Source organism: Harpia harpyja, chromosome 16 (assembly GCF_026419915.1).
Source record: "Harpia harpyja isolate bHarHar1 chromosome 16, bHarHar1 primary haplotype, whole genome shotgun sequence".
NCBI lineage: Eukaryota > Metazoa > Chordata > Aves > Accipitriformes > Accipitridae > Harpia > Harpia harpyja.
Genome location: NC_068955.1, coordinates 31,692,810 through 31,707,078, shown reverse-complemented (window position 1 = coordinate 31,707,078; position 14,269 = coordinate 31,692,810). Strand labels below are relative to the sequence as shown.

Genomic DNA, 14,269 nt, shown 5'->3' with positions numbered 1-14,269 from the left:
ATACTCTCTTCCCCTCAGCAGTAGAAGTTAGATGAAAAAAAACTTACTAAAATTAATTAATGACATAGACCTAATCTGAATCAACTATATGTGCATTGCAGAACAATAGCATTAAAAATTAAAGAATAGTAGAAATGGAACTCAAATTTCAGCTTTCAGAAACTGTAAACAGGAAGCAAAAAGCAACTACAGACATTAGGGTAACCCACTATTTTTTTAAGTGGTGCTTTTCAAAATTAATAAAAGGACAAACAAACAGAAAAAAGATAATAGACAATAGAAGAATGCATCTTCCCTTTAGGAAAATATTTGCAGATGAAGGCATGAAGAGGAAATCCATAAGGTTTCTCAAAGAAAATTACCTGTGTTGCCTTTTTCTATGAATTTAGGTTAAAAGAGCAAATGTTATGTAGTCTGGTAGTACAACACTTCAAATAATCACATCTTGCATCTCAAGGGCTTGGGTCTAGAGAATAATTTGTTGCAAATTGTGGTATTTATTTACCTTTCTTCTGCTTCCTATTTTTTCCCTATCCTTGAATTTATTTCTGTTGGTAGAGGAGATGTTAGAAGCCATAGGTTCTCATCTGTCCTTAAAGGAAGAAATAACAACCCAGTGCGTGCTGTAGTTAGAGGTAGATACTCTGTCCTGGGCTGGAGGAAGCTAAAATAATATGCAGCTCCACCCCTGTAGTTCTTTGAAACACAAGAAGAGGGAGCATGCAACTCAGTGCATAAAGTTGTAAGGCAAGTTGGTAGGGGTTGGAGCCCTTTTCAACTACATCACAACTCTATGGTATGAAAACCTCCCGAGGTAATAGAAGAAAGGAACTTCTAGGGCATGAATCACTTCACTATTTGAAATGCTTATGTTAGGAAGCAAAGAATCATGCACTCTGTGAGACGCAAAAGGTTGCATGTGTTGCTGAGATACAGGTATTTAAAATCAAGTGAGACAGACAGACTTGTGCCTGAGAATTTATGAATTTGATATTGCTGTGCTCTGAAAGACAGAGATTTATTGAGTGAGCTGCAAATTCTGAGTGGGATTCTTTTGATAAAATGCAGACACCAAGACATCTTACCTTATCATATTGAAATCATTTAATGGCCACTGAAAAGAAATAGGCACTTTCAGTGTGGTCCTAATACACGTCAGATAAATTCTGTGATCCAGGTGCATGTTTTCACTGACCACAGATGGAGCTTAAAATAACTAGGTGAAGAGTAGAGATCTACAGTGAAGATACTGAAAGTTACGAGAGAAAAGCCTTCCCCAATACCTCAGAGTTCTTCGATTCGGTAAACTATCAGCCCTCAGTTCCAGACCAGCATTACTGTGTTAGGCACAGCAGGGTATTAGGAGGACATAGTTATTGTGTCACGGGTTTCCCGTTCTTCTTTGTCATCTGCTGAATCTTCAAAGGCCCTCTGGAATGCCAGCCTGAGGGTGAACTTGATTCTCCGATCCCTGTAGCTCCCCACAAGGAAGTAAATGACGGGGTTGAGGCTGCTGTTCACGCAGGACAGCACAAAGCCGATCTCCGGGGAGTAGAGGAACTTGTAACCCAAGAAGTCAAAGAAGATCAGGACGCCCAGAGGCACGGCGAAAATGAGGAAGAAGAGGATGGTGAGCATGATGACGGTGAAGAGCCTGCCCGTCTGGAGTTTTTGGGAGCTGCACTTGACTCTAAGGAAGAGGGTCAGGCTGAAGAACAGCATGAGGGGCGTGCAGAAGAGGAAGTCCAAGGCTCCGATGGCGATGAGCAGGAGCCGGCAGCTCCCGGCAGAGCGGCGAACGGTACACAAAACGTAGCCGAGCGTGTTCAGCAGCAGGGAGAGACCCCAGAGCAAGCTGGAGACGGCGCCGGACAAGTGCTTGGGGCGGTGGCTTCGGCACCAGATGGGACAAAGGACAGAGAGGCACCTCTCGATGCTGATAGCGGTCAGGAGATACAAGCCGGTCCCGTACATGAAAAGATCCAGGAAGAGGAACAGCCCAAACTGCACCCCCACATTGAACTGCATCAGGTACTGAACTGTCTCAACGGCGATGCAGAGGAGATAGCCGAAGTCGGCAGCGGCCAGGTTGAGGATGTAGACAGTGAAGTGGTTCCTCCGGATGCGAAAGCCGAGGTACCACAGGACCATGCCGTTTCCCACCATCCCGCAGACAGCGCTGATGAGGCAGAAGCTCTCCATGAACTTGAGGACAGCATACGATGCCGCCGTCTTTTCCACAGCCACACTCTGATTAGTCCCATGAGCCTGGCTGGTTGCAGTTGGGAGGAAGATTGATGTAGTTGAAGTACTCATAAGTGATTTCAGACAGACCTGTAAGCGGAGAGGAGAGAGGTGGTAAGTCCAGTGTGACTTTCCCTCATGGTGACCTGGTGGTGTTTCTGGATTTGTTCCAGCTCTTTGTAGCCAAAGCTTGGTTTAGGGAGGGACTGCTGTGTTTGGACTTGGAGCACAGAGCTTTGAGGCATTGTTCAAAGCACTGTATCTAAGGCCAAATTCTATACGACATGTAGGAAAAGCTAGATTACATTGTATTTCTCCCTTTTAAAAATTCATTTCTTGAGGGTCCTTTTTGCAGTCGGTATTGGGAAACAAATATCTTAAAAAAGCAAATATAGCTTAGATTAATCATGTCTGAAAAGTACCTCTTGTCTGAATAAAAGGAGAACCCAGTGTTAACAACTCTAGGATAATTGTCTTTGCTTCATGTAGCTAGGATTATGTGAGACAAATCTTGTGTGAAAGTTCTAGGCAATCAGCATACAATTTTAATCAGCATGAAAGCTGATTGAGTTTTGTCCTATGCATATGCCCAGAAAACATGGTAGAGAGTACTCAAAATAGCTGGTGTTTTTTTATGTTGATGACTGATTTCTATTTTAATAAAGTGTAGTTTAATATGGTTGGTTTGTTCTCTTGAGCCCTATGTACAGACAATAAACAATTCAGTCTGACAGAATCAGCCCTTAATAACTTCCTTCTCAGAGAGAAACTCTAAGAACCGTATGTGGGACAAAATGTCTGTCCCTCACAGGACATTGGAATTATGACTCAAATAATTATTTCACCCCATTCTGTGAGGCAGTTCACCCTGCTTCTTCCCCCATGATACTGGGATCTGAATGAGAATCTTGGGGGGAAAAAAAAAAAAAAGTTGAAAAATAGAATTCACAACCTTTTTTTGTCTGATGAGGTCAAACACTGTGGCTCTTTTCCTCTCTCCCCACCAGCTATTAAATTTGACATGGCAAGGTAGAGAAGCGTCATGAAAGACAGCAGGAGATAAAACGAAGAGTGGAACAAGTCAAAATGGGGAGAGCTGGGAAGATGTGAATCACTGAGCAGTCTAACCAGCATGAATAGTCTGTTCTCTCTTTGTAAAATGCTGCAGCGTACATGGAGACAGACTTCCATAAACAAGCGAAATGTGACAGATCGAATCATTATTGTTTCATCTCAGCACCCCAGACACAGTGTCTTCAGTGCTGCATGGACAGAGGCGAGGTAAATGCATGATGCAGGTAATTTCCTCGGCCAGCTGATCGCCTGGAGCAGTGGAGACAATCTTGCCGCATTAGTCCATGGAAGGCATGTACGCCAGCAGTGCTTGGCTGGCAATCCAGCTGGGACTCTTACACCTAGCTTTCACCATTAAAAATGCAAACATCTCATTTAACATTGCCTTTAAAGCTGCCATTTGAATTAATGGAGGTTTATGAGCACCTCCAACAGTAATGTGTTTTATCCGAAGATATGTGTCTTAGGTAGGTGTGCAGTCACCTGCCTGTCTTTGCTGACTGCAGATACATTGCAGAGTGCCAGCTTCAGCGAGAGGATTATTGTGTGGACAGGTGAAGATAACTGAGGTGAATTCCACCCTTAACTTCACCAGGGCTTGCAGGATGTGAAACCTTTAGGGTTGACTGAAACCAGGGAGCTTCTGGCACTGTATCATACTCTTTTACAGGAAGCTGGATGATTCTATCCTCAGCTGTTATGGGACCTTGAGTGCTTCTAACGTTAAGACGTTAGAGACTAATGGTCTCTAAAGAAAGAATTTTAGTACATACTGAAAGGGACTACGGAAAACAAAAAAACATCATCTCCTTCAGAATGCACAGAATCTCTGTTGTAGCACAGTTTCACAACAGGAACATCTCAGAGTTCAAGCTCACCTTCTCTTTCCTTATCTGGGGAGAGCAGCACACTGCCTGACCAACTTCACTAGCAAGGCTACCTCTTCCCTGAACATTTCTAGCAAGCAAATTGAAAAGATACAGCGTTATGACTTTGTTCACTTCCTTGCTACCTACTTTTGCAGTGGCAGCAAATTATCAGCCCTTGATTCACAGTAGGAAGTAGCTGAGGCAGCCTCTAATTCTGTGAACCAAGTCTGCTGTGAGGAGAAAGGAAGACCCATTGGTTAAGTGGTTTCCTAGCCTTTAGGATTCCCAGTGCAGCACTATCTCTCTGCCACAAGCTATCTGTGTAACCTGAAGCAAATTTCCAATTGATTTGAAGAGGACATGAACATTCAAGTGTCACTTAAGCTCTGCCTAAGCCCACTCCAGCCTTCTGAGCCGGTGCCCGTTTTAGGAAAGTGGCTGTTCTACCTCCCTGCTGCAGTCATCTCCAGAAGGCGATTGACCCCATCCTCCAGAAGTACGTCTCTCTCCACTGGGCATTCAGGGAATGACAGGTGGTTAGCTGTCCAACTTAAACTCATCAAGCATATTTCCTAATGTTAAATGACATGTCCCTGTGCCATTGATCATGTACAAGATATGTACAGATATGGCTGTAATGGACTCCCTGTGGACAAATGACAAAACATCAATAATTTTGCCTTCTACTGTAATGGAAGTGAAGAAATCCTTCTCTGAATTCTGTAGACTGTGGAAAAGAATACCAAAAAAGTCACTCACAGTTCTAATATATTTATTGTATGACCTTGGACAGACTGATTTCTTCTTGTCTCCAAGACACGAGTCTACTTCCTTAATGAAACTAGTGAAAGTTTGCATCAAACAGAGGCAGGCTGAGTCTAGGTGGTCTTTTTCTCCCTTGAGGTTAAACATCCTTCCTATGGTTTGCCTGCTGAGTACCATATAGTTCATGTGGCAGATGTCAGTTTGAACAACCTTGACACCACAAAGACGTTTTAGACTATGGACAGAAAGTTATGCTGTTGTATGTTCTTGGCTAATCTTAAGTGATCATCTAAGACCAAAGCTGCTAATGCTAGGTTTCTGAATAATGACATCTTACGTTACAGAAGATGTATTTAGAGCAATTCAATAGCACTTGTTCATAGAAAAGGGTCCTCAGAATGAAGCTTGCCTTATCTTGAAAATGATCAAGACCAGTTCTTACCTAGAGTGAATTTCTAACCAGCAGGAGAAGAAAATGTTTGATTTCCTTTCCTCCATTTTTTTTCTCCTCCCTTCCCCTCACCAGCTCTCCAAAAGCATGACAGAAAGCATTAGACAGAGTGCAATGGCAGAGATACCATCTAGGAACTTCTTACCTTTTTGTGGGTTCCTTGGAATTTCAGTGACTGATTTGCAGCAGCTGGCTGGTACGGATCTGCTGGGTAAAATTGTCACCTGAATTCTGTGACATAAGGTCCAGATAAAATCCTTGTGTCATACTGTAGTGCTGGGCTAGTTAGACACTGTTTAAAAAGCCAAGGTCTTTTCAACGTGACATCCGACAGCCAGCCAATCACTCTCTTGGGGAAATATCTAGCTTGTGTGTGGTCACTTACATTTGAACCACTTCCCTCTTTGTACAGAACCTGTCACTGTCATGTCTCAGGAAATGTTTTTTTTACTACTTCTCCCTTCTTCAGCCAGTCTCACAATACAAAGAAAGCAAGAACCATCTGTACAAAATTATACCTTGCCTCTTGCACTGATGCTTTATTCCCTACTTGTGTCCCTGAAAGGCTCTAGTTTCACAGTCCTTGACGAGGATGCCTTACTGCTGCTCAGGGTCACGTAGATTGAGAAATTGTCAGTCCTCTTCCATAACGCTTGCTGATGATTTCACAACCTCCCTCAGCCCAACTTCTTATTCCCCAAGGGCCTATTGTCCCTGCCAAACTGGCCTTACGGCACCCATCACCACAGGGTGTCCTCCTCTGACCCACAGCCTCTCCCAACACAAATTACCAGCCTACTTAGTCCCTACTGCTTGACACAACCTTTCCTGGAGGAGGGTCCACCCAAACTCCATAGCCTTACCACACCTCAGCAGCTACAATTGCACAACCTCTGCTTGTGCTGCCTTCAGTACACAATGCCTGCTTCTGAAGTCACGAGCTCTTTCAAGGCAACTTCACACCCCACAGTATTAGCTGCCACTTCATACTGTCTTTCAGCACAGTCCTTCACCGTACCTCAGGCATTTCCGATTTCATAAAATCCCTCAAGACACCCTCCACCCTTGTGCCTTCCATTTCCAGTTTCACAACTTCTCCCCAAAGAGTGCCTCAGCCCCATCTTGCCCACCAGCAAATTCACACCTTTTCACCACCTCGTGTCTCTATCAAGACAGCCCCTTGTCGGCATTCACTACCCACCCACAACATCTCACTCATCTCACCACGCACAGTCCCTCCATGTGCATGAGCTACCACCGCCATGATGTCCAGGTCCACACGCCAATGTAAGTGGAGTGAAAATGGAGAAAACACCTTTCTCGGCAGTAAGCACATCCTTATAGAGAACTATTTTGCAACAGGAGATACCAGCAACTCTTGATTTGGGCTTGTGCATTAAGTCACTTCTGCTAGTCCATTTGGCTAGGGAGACAAAAAGAGATGAATATAACGCTAGCCAAATTGCTGCCATGAGTGTCAGTGGGTACAGAAACTGGCAGATCTGGCCCAAATTATCTTAGCAGGCCAGATAGCCGATGGTTCATCTTTAGCTTCTTCTGTCATTTGTTGTTCCTCTTCCTTTCCCAATGATTGTAAGACTGTTTTTACTTCCTTACCCAATACTCTGTTTCCTATAGTGACTACTGTTAACCCTTATTAACCTGGCCAGGACTCCAGGCTACAGTGTAAGATGATATTTAAGTTAGAGGTCTATTTTCAACCAGAGCAGTATTTAACCTCCTCATTAATTTGGGGATTTCCATTTTCACTGCATGGATCACTGGCATTCTGTGTTGGGAGACGGTTACATTACTTTGGTTGTTATCGGGCCATTCTAAATTTCAAGAAATGTCAACAAAACAAAGTAATGGGCAGCAGATGAAACTATTTATTGACACCTGTAAGTCAGAAGCCTAAAAATACACAGTAGACTTCAGAGGAGGGATGAGTTTGAGTTGAACTGATGCATGAATTGGCATATCTGTTTGCTTTATTGTGTTTTGTTTCATAGACTCACCTCTGGCTGTGGAAGTCTTAAGAAGGATGAGGCTCTTCTTGACAGAAAGATTGTATAGAATCATAGAATGGTTTGGGTAGGAAGGGACCTCATGTAGTCCAACCCCCCTTGCCAAGGGCAGGGACACATTCCACTAGATCACGTTGCTCAAAGCCCCATCCAACCTGACCTTGAACTCTTCTGTCGTGGTTTAACCAGGACAACTTCCAGTGATGGGGCATCCATAACTTCTCTGGGCAACCTGTTCCAGTGTCTCACCACCCTCATCATAAAAAATTTCTTCCTTGTGTCCAATCTAAATCTACTCTTCAGCTTAAAACCGTTGCCCCTTGTCCTGTCACTACAGGCCTTGTTGAAAAGCCTTTCTCTGTCTTTCTTATGAGCCCCCTTTATATATTGAAAGGCTACAAGAAGGTCTTGAGGAGCCTTCTCTTCTTCAGACTGAACTCTCTCAGCCTTTCTTCACAGAAGAAGTGTTCCAGCCCTCAGATTGTTTTCATGGCCCTCCTCTGGACCCACTCTAACAGGTCCATGTCTGTCTTGTACTGAGGACCCCAGAGCTGGATGCAATACTCCATGTGGGGTCTCACCGGAGCGGAGTAGAGGGGGAGAATCACCTCCCTCAACCTGCTGGTCACACTGCTTTTTATGGAGCCCGGGATATGATTGACTTTCTGGGCTGCAAGAGCACATTGCTGGCTCATGTTCAAATTTTCATCCACCAGTATCCCCAAATCCTTGTCTGCAGGGCTGCTCTCAATCCCTTCATCCTCCAGTGTGTACAGATAGTGGGGATTGCCTCAACCCATGTGCATGACCTTGCGCTTGGCCTTGTTGAACTTCATGAGGTTCTTTCTCATGGGCCCACTCCTCAAGCCTGTCAAGGTCCCTCTGGGTGGCATCCCTTCCCTCAAGCGTATCAACCGCACCACTCAGCTTGGTGTCATCAGCAAACTTGCAGAGGGTGCATTCGATCCCACTGTCCTATATCAATGATGAAGATACTAAATAGTATTGGTCCCAGTACAGACCCCTGAGGGACACCACTTGTTGCTGGCTTCTACTTGGACATTGAGTCATTGACTGTAACTCTTTGGACACGGCCTTTGTCTGCCCTAAGTAATTTTGTTCAAAATCTAGATGTCTATTTCAGAGCTAATCCCATCTTAAAATCAGGTCTGAGGGAGATCAGGTGAATCCATTTCTGAAGAGATGTATTTCTTTCCATAGGAAAGCCTAGAGTGACAAAGACTGAACTCAGCTGACTTCCTCCCTTGGTTTTCCCATTTGCAAAAGAAGGATTTCTTTTTACTTTGTAATTAGCTGACCTTTGCTAAAACGTGCAAGTTCTTGCAAAAGGCTTTATTCACTGGGTTGCCGGTGATGACATTTTATGCAAAATAGGACTTGAAGAGTCATCAGGAGGTAACCCAGGCCATCTTCTGTCTCTGTGAAAACTTAACTTAATCATAACCACTACTGAGAGAAGTGTGCCTAACTTGCCCTTTAAAAGACTACTGTGAGAGGTAACTCTTTACCACCCCCAGAGTATGGCAACTCTCTCCTTACTACTAGAAATCTCTTTGATTTTTTTTAAGGAGGATTTGTGTTTTATGTGTTTTCTTTTTGGAATACCCAAAGATGTGAAGTACTGTTTTATTACGCACAATGCTATAAAGCCAAAGCAGTGGATCTCATGGGCCTCTACACTTGGGAAAACCATAATGCATGGCTTAAGGAAGGACTCTGGAAAGGGTTAACTGGACTAGGTCACATCACATGCTTGTCCAGTTTAATATTCTGCTAATCCATTGGCTGTTATTTCTACTGGAGAAATCCTGAAATGCCTTCATAATACCATTATCACTGACTGACAGCTTTTTCTTTAATATATGTTTGCTTAAACTTTTCAGTCAGGACAGAATTAATTTCTCCTTCTTTGCCCCTTCCTTTCATGCCTTCCCTTCATTAAGCCTCCACGCCTCGCTCCTCCAGCCCCAAGAGCCCTTGAGGTGGGAGATTTCCTTGGAGAGGGTTAAAGAGTGCTACTTAAACAGTTTTCCTCTCAGCCTTCTTTCTGCTGCTGGGTTCTGAATGCACCACACGATCCAGACAGCCCATCAAAGCATTTCTCACATAGGCAGAAAATACCAAGATACACTTGTGATACAGGAAAGCAAGAAATTAAATCAGATGGGATTATACAGTAAAAGGCACTTCCTAAGCAAATGTTAGAAGCTTTCCAGAAGCTGTTCTGTGTTCTTTAAAGCCTGTGTGCTCTAACACATTCCTACCAGGGAAGGCAGGTGTTGAGGAGATAAAATCATACAGCCCTTACACAAAAAATTAGATCTCCAAACACAGAGGAGGTAAGTTCTCCAGGTTCTCTGGATTCTTTCTTTTCTTTTTAAATTTCCTTTCTTCTTTTCTTTTCTTGATTTCCTTTCCCCTTTTGTTTCCCTTCTTCTTGAACAAATGTGAAAATACAGAAAGAAATTTTCATAAAAGTTATCAACTGTCTATGGCTATCTTTGGCTGGAACCATGTACAGAGCTAGTTCTGTAGTCCCAGATTAGGTTATTTTGTTATTTTGTTTCCCATTAACCACCTGAGATTTTAGGGAAGAATGCTTGCAATAAGGAGATGGTGCAATTTCTCATCCTTTTTGAAATGTTAGCAGTCCACATTGTATTTATTTTATTTTGCAATTGATTGCATTATATCATGTACCTCTAGTCTCTCCCTGAAAAGATATTTTTAGGGGTAAGACATAACTTGTGGGAATCCTCTACCGAATTAGTCATTCTAGCCATCCTCTCGGAGTCAACAGAAAGAAATAGGCACCTCCAGCATGTAATTAATCACATCTTTCAGTAGACACCTGAGGCTGGTCATGAATTGCCCTGCAAAGGCAGAAAAAAGAATGCATGTGACTGGCTCAGAAATAGGTGCCCACATGACATAAGTCAATGAGATGGAATGAGGGAGATGAATATATTGTAAAATGCAATTTGGTGGTGGTGACAGGGACCTTACCAAGGACACACAGTAAAGCTGTCTGTTGTGGATGGGTCGTATCTTTACAATCCTTTCAAAAATATACACCTTGTTCTAGCTTAGAAGTTTCCCATCTGCTGTTATTCAGCAATATAGTTTTCCTTGATAATTTCTCTCTTGGTCACTCCTTTCTGAACCACTGATTGCCTAAACATGACACCGAGACTGGTGGGGTTTGCTTCCAGTTCTGCTCTGGCCTAGATAAAGCGCGGCTCTTTCTCTCCCACTGGCTACTGCACAGCCATAAATATGTACCCATTTTGTCCTTCTGTTTTCGGTAGAAAACTATGTCAGTGCTAAGTGAAAAGAGGAGGAATGGAAAGGATCACAACTCGGTAAGACTAGGTAGAAATCGATATCACATTCTTCTTATTGATCTTTTTTTCTTGGAGATATATCAGAACAGGAATTATCCATGTAAATTTTACCCCCCTTCTTGAATATCTTTTACCCACTGTTAGTGCAGCCTTAAGCACAGAAAAAGTCCCTGACTTTCCCAACTTCCTCTCTAGGCTTTACTTTGTGTGTTTGAGAGCAATTTTGGTTTTTCTCCATTTCAGTGTTTCCTGTGGGTGCCTGATCAGTTTTTGCCTGCACAAGAGTTTCTGATTTTGCTGTAATTTTAAATAGGTGCTAGATAATTTGCATTAACTGAATCATTCCACAGATCTGCTCAGATCCCTTGCACAAACAGGGAGAACTGCTTGTGCTTTCATTGGGCAGGACTTGCAATGACAATTTTTTACAGCAGTTGACTGGGAATGTTTTCATACCAGGATGAATCCCATACAGCTGATAATCTGTTTTTAAGAGGTGCCTTTTTTTGGTTAAACTCTGTAAAGAGTTCAATCTAGTGGTTTCCAGGCTTCTTTGACCAAAGCAGCTCTGATATCTGGGTACATAATGGCCAGCTGGTATGTTAAGGACTAAGTCTTTTTAGAGATGTAGATTATTTATTTACTAGTGACATGTACTGCTCCAGGGGCTATAGCTGGAACAGGCCAAACCAAAGAAGCCCCACATTCACACTGGAATGTGACCATGTCTGAAAAGAGAAACTGTAGAGGTATAAATGCCTAGAGATACGGAGTTCAGCCATAGCACAAAAAAAAAAAAAAAAAAAGTGGTGGTGGGATGGCATTATGGAAAGCTCTGAGCTACTTTCAGGGGACAAAAAGGATTATTCTCTGAAGTTAACTCTACCCTGGTGATGTTAACTTACTTAGGCTCCCCTTAGTCTATGGAGAAAGAAAGGGTTCTGTAAAGGACCTTAGTTTAGCTGTTCTGCTTATAGAGAGACCACCAGCTAGACTGGCTTCACTAAACAGAAATTCACTCTTGAGAATATCCCCCAGAGTGTATCACAAATCAGCATAAAGTAAAATTCGTACGATGCTGTGACAGAAGATCTGAAAAGATCCTTTCATTCTTCCTTCCTCTCAAAGGAACATTGCTGAGATTTAGAACAAGCTGAACACTAGAGTAAGTCATATGTGAAATGGTTTGCTGTTTTCACCCTGATAACTTCCTTCCCCAGAACTCATTGTTCAGCCCATGAAGCTGAGAATTTATGTTTCGAAATGTATATACACAAGAGATTCTTTTCTCTGTGGGTGGTTTCATTTCCTCTCTGAACAATTCAAAGATAATTTTTACTTATAAAGTAAATTGGCATTCCAAGGAATACTTCTAGGTGTTCTTAAAGGCACTGTTTTTACAAAGATTTTTATCATGGACTTGCTCTACACTGAGGGCAAACATGCTTTCAAACATCCGTAGCCCCTATAGGGCTCGAGGTGAACGCTCTAGCCTTGTCCTTAGCACACCAGCCATAGGTCCAGTCCTTCGAAATCCTGGAGGACCAGGACAGAGGAACATATCACAGAATGCACCTGTCTCAATGTGGTAACAGGCATGGCTGAAGTCTCATGCAAGGAGAATTAAACACATAGGGGGGAAATAAAAATAAACAACAAAACCCCCACTTCATAATACTAATCCTATATATTTCTTAGTGTGTATGCACTTCTGATAAAGAATTCATTTTTAATAATGAAAAAACCTGATGAATCATTTGTCTGTCTTTATTTTTCCATGTGCCTAGGCTGTACGTTGCATATTGCCACCCAACTGATTAACATGGAGAATGCAAGCAGTGTGAAGGAATTCATTCTTCTGGGCCTCTCAGAGGATCAAGGGGTGCAGAAAACATGTTTTGTGATGTTTCTGTTCTTCTATGTAATTATTGTGGCAGGAAATCTGCTCATTATTATCACTGTAATTAGCAGTCAACGTCTGAACTCCCCCATGTATTTCTTCCTCTGCTACCTGTCCTTTGTAGATATCTGTTACTCTTCCGTCACAGCTCCCAAAATGATTGCCGACTTCCTTGTTGAAAATAAAACCATCTCCTTTGTGGGTTGCATAGCACAGCTGTTTGGGGTACATTTCTTTGGCTGCACAGAGATCTTCATCCTCACGGTGATGGCCTATGATCGCTATATTGCCATCTGCAGACCTCTCCACTACACCACCCTCATGACCAGGCGTGCGTGTGGCCGGTTGGTGATGGGCTCGTGGGTAGGAGGCTTTGCACACTCCGTAGCGCAGACTCTTCTCACCACTCAGCTCCCCTTCTGTGGCCCTAACACAATTGACCACTACTTCTGTGATGTCCATCCCCTACTACAACTGGCCTGTACCAACACCTATCCTGTGGGCATCGTTGTTGTTGCCAACAGCGGAATGATAACTCTGAGCTGCTTCTTCATCCTGGTCATGTCCTACGTTGTCATCCTGGTTTCCTTGAAAAGTCAAACATCCGAAGGGCGGCACAAGGCCCTCTCCACCTGTGGGTCCCACATCACTGTGGTGATTCTGTTCTTCGGGCCATGCACGTTCACCTACATACGTCCGACCAGCAATGTGTCGGAGGACAAGAGCGTGGCAGTGTTTTATACTGTCATCACGCCCATGCTGAACCCACTCATCTACACGCTAAGAAATGAGGAGGTGAAGAGTGCCATGAGAAAACTGTGGAGTAGAAAATTGGGAAGTGAAAAAGGAAAGGTGTAGAACTGTGGTAACATTTCCAAAGGACTGGAGAAAACCAAGCATCTATCACTATAATTTCTTTTGTGAAAATTCCCCCAAAACTGCCTTTCAAAGAAAAGCTTGCTGTTAGCTCCTGTTGTAATTAGGAAGACACTGAAGGTTCATCTTCTGATTTGAAAGACATTGTGAACTCTGTGACAAGAAACACCAATGTTTAAATAAATACTATAAAAAATACTGAAAATGTTGTCGGGGTAGATCTTGCTATTACTCAGGTATAAACTTTCAGATGAACTCCATCTGCTCTGTAATCCATTCAGCTGGGAAAGAGAGGACTGTGGTCACCTGCCGCTGGAAAGAGAGGCCCCTTTCTGCTTGCAGTAAATGCCTTTTTATGAGAACCACATTGTGGTATCTTGAATCTATGGGTTAGCAATTACAAACCTGATATTAGGTGCTAGCTGGGTCATTTGCTGATGCAGGTAACAGGAGGGGAAGCTTCTCCCCTTCCCCTGCCAGTGCAACAAATTCTTTCTGCAGTGTTCAAAGCCAGGTTGGATGGGGCTTTGAGCAACCTGATCTAGTGAAAGATGTCCCTGCCTGTGGCAGGGGCATTTGGACTAGATGATCTTCAAAGGTTCCCTCCAAGCCAAACTGTTCTATAATTCTACTTCACCTGTCACTGATGCTATCCTTCCAACCATCCTCTCTATCCTTCAGCTCTCACTCAGGTTTTT

The 14,269-nt window shown here is 43.2% G+C and overlaps 2 protein-coding genes across 2 annotated transcripts; one reads left to right on the top strand and one right to left on the bottom strand.

The window, feature by feature from the left end:
* Positions 1 to 1,086: 1,086 nt before the first annotated feature.
* LOC128153141 (proto-oncogene Mas-like) lies at positions 1,087 to 5,678 on the bottom strand. Its single transcript, XM_052812059.1, has 2 exons — positions 5,549 to 5,678; positions 1,087 to 2,334 (listed from the first exon to the last, which is right to left on the bottom strand). Exon 2 carries the CDS (start codon positions 2,314 to 2,316, stop codon positions 1,360 to 1,362), a length of 957 nt encoding a protein of 318 aa, XP_052668019.1. The 5' UTR covers positions 2,317 to 2,334; positions 5,549 to 5,678; the 3' UTR covers positions 1,087 to 1,359.
* A 6,924-nt stretch (positions 5,679 to 12,602) lies between these two features.
* On the top strand, positions 12,603 to 13,553 carry LOC128152419 (olfactory receptor 4S2-like). The gene has a single exon (XM_052810639.1). It carries the CDS (start codon positions 12,618 to 12,620, stop codon positions 13,551 to 13,553), a length of 936 nt encoding a protein of 311 aa, XP_052666599.1. The 5' UTR covers positions 12,603 to 12,617.
* The last annotated feature ends 716 nt before the right edge of the window (positions 13,554 to 14,269 follow it).

Bases quoted from the DNA above. Each gene is read 5' to 3' on its own strand.
- LOC128153141 (XM_052812059.1), bottom strand. From the start codon at position 2,316: ATGAGTACTTCAACTACATCAATCTTCCTCCCAACTGCAACCAGCCAG.
- LOC128152419 (XM_052810639.1), top strand. From the start codon at position 12,618: ATGGAGAATGCAAGCAGTGTGAAGGAATTCATTCTTCTGGGCCTCTCA.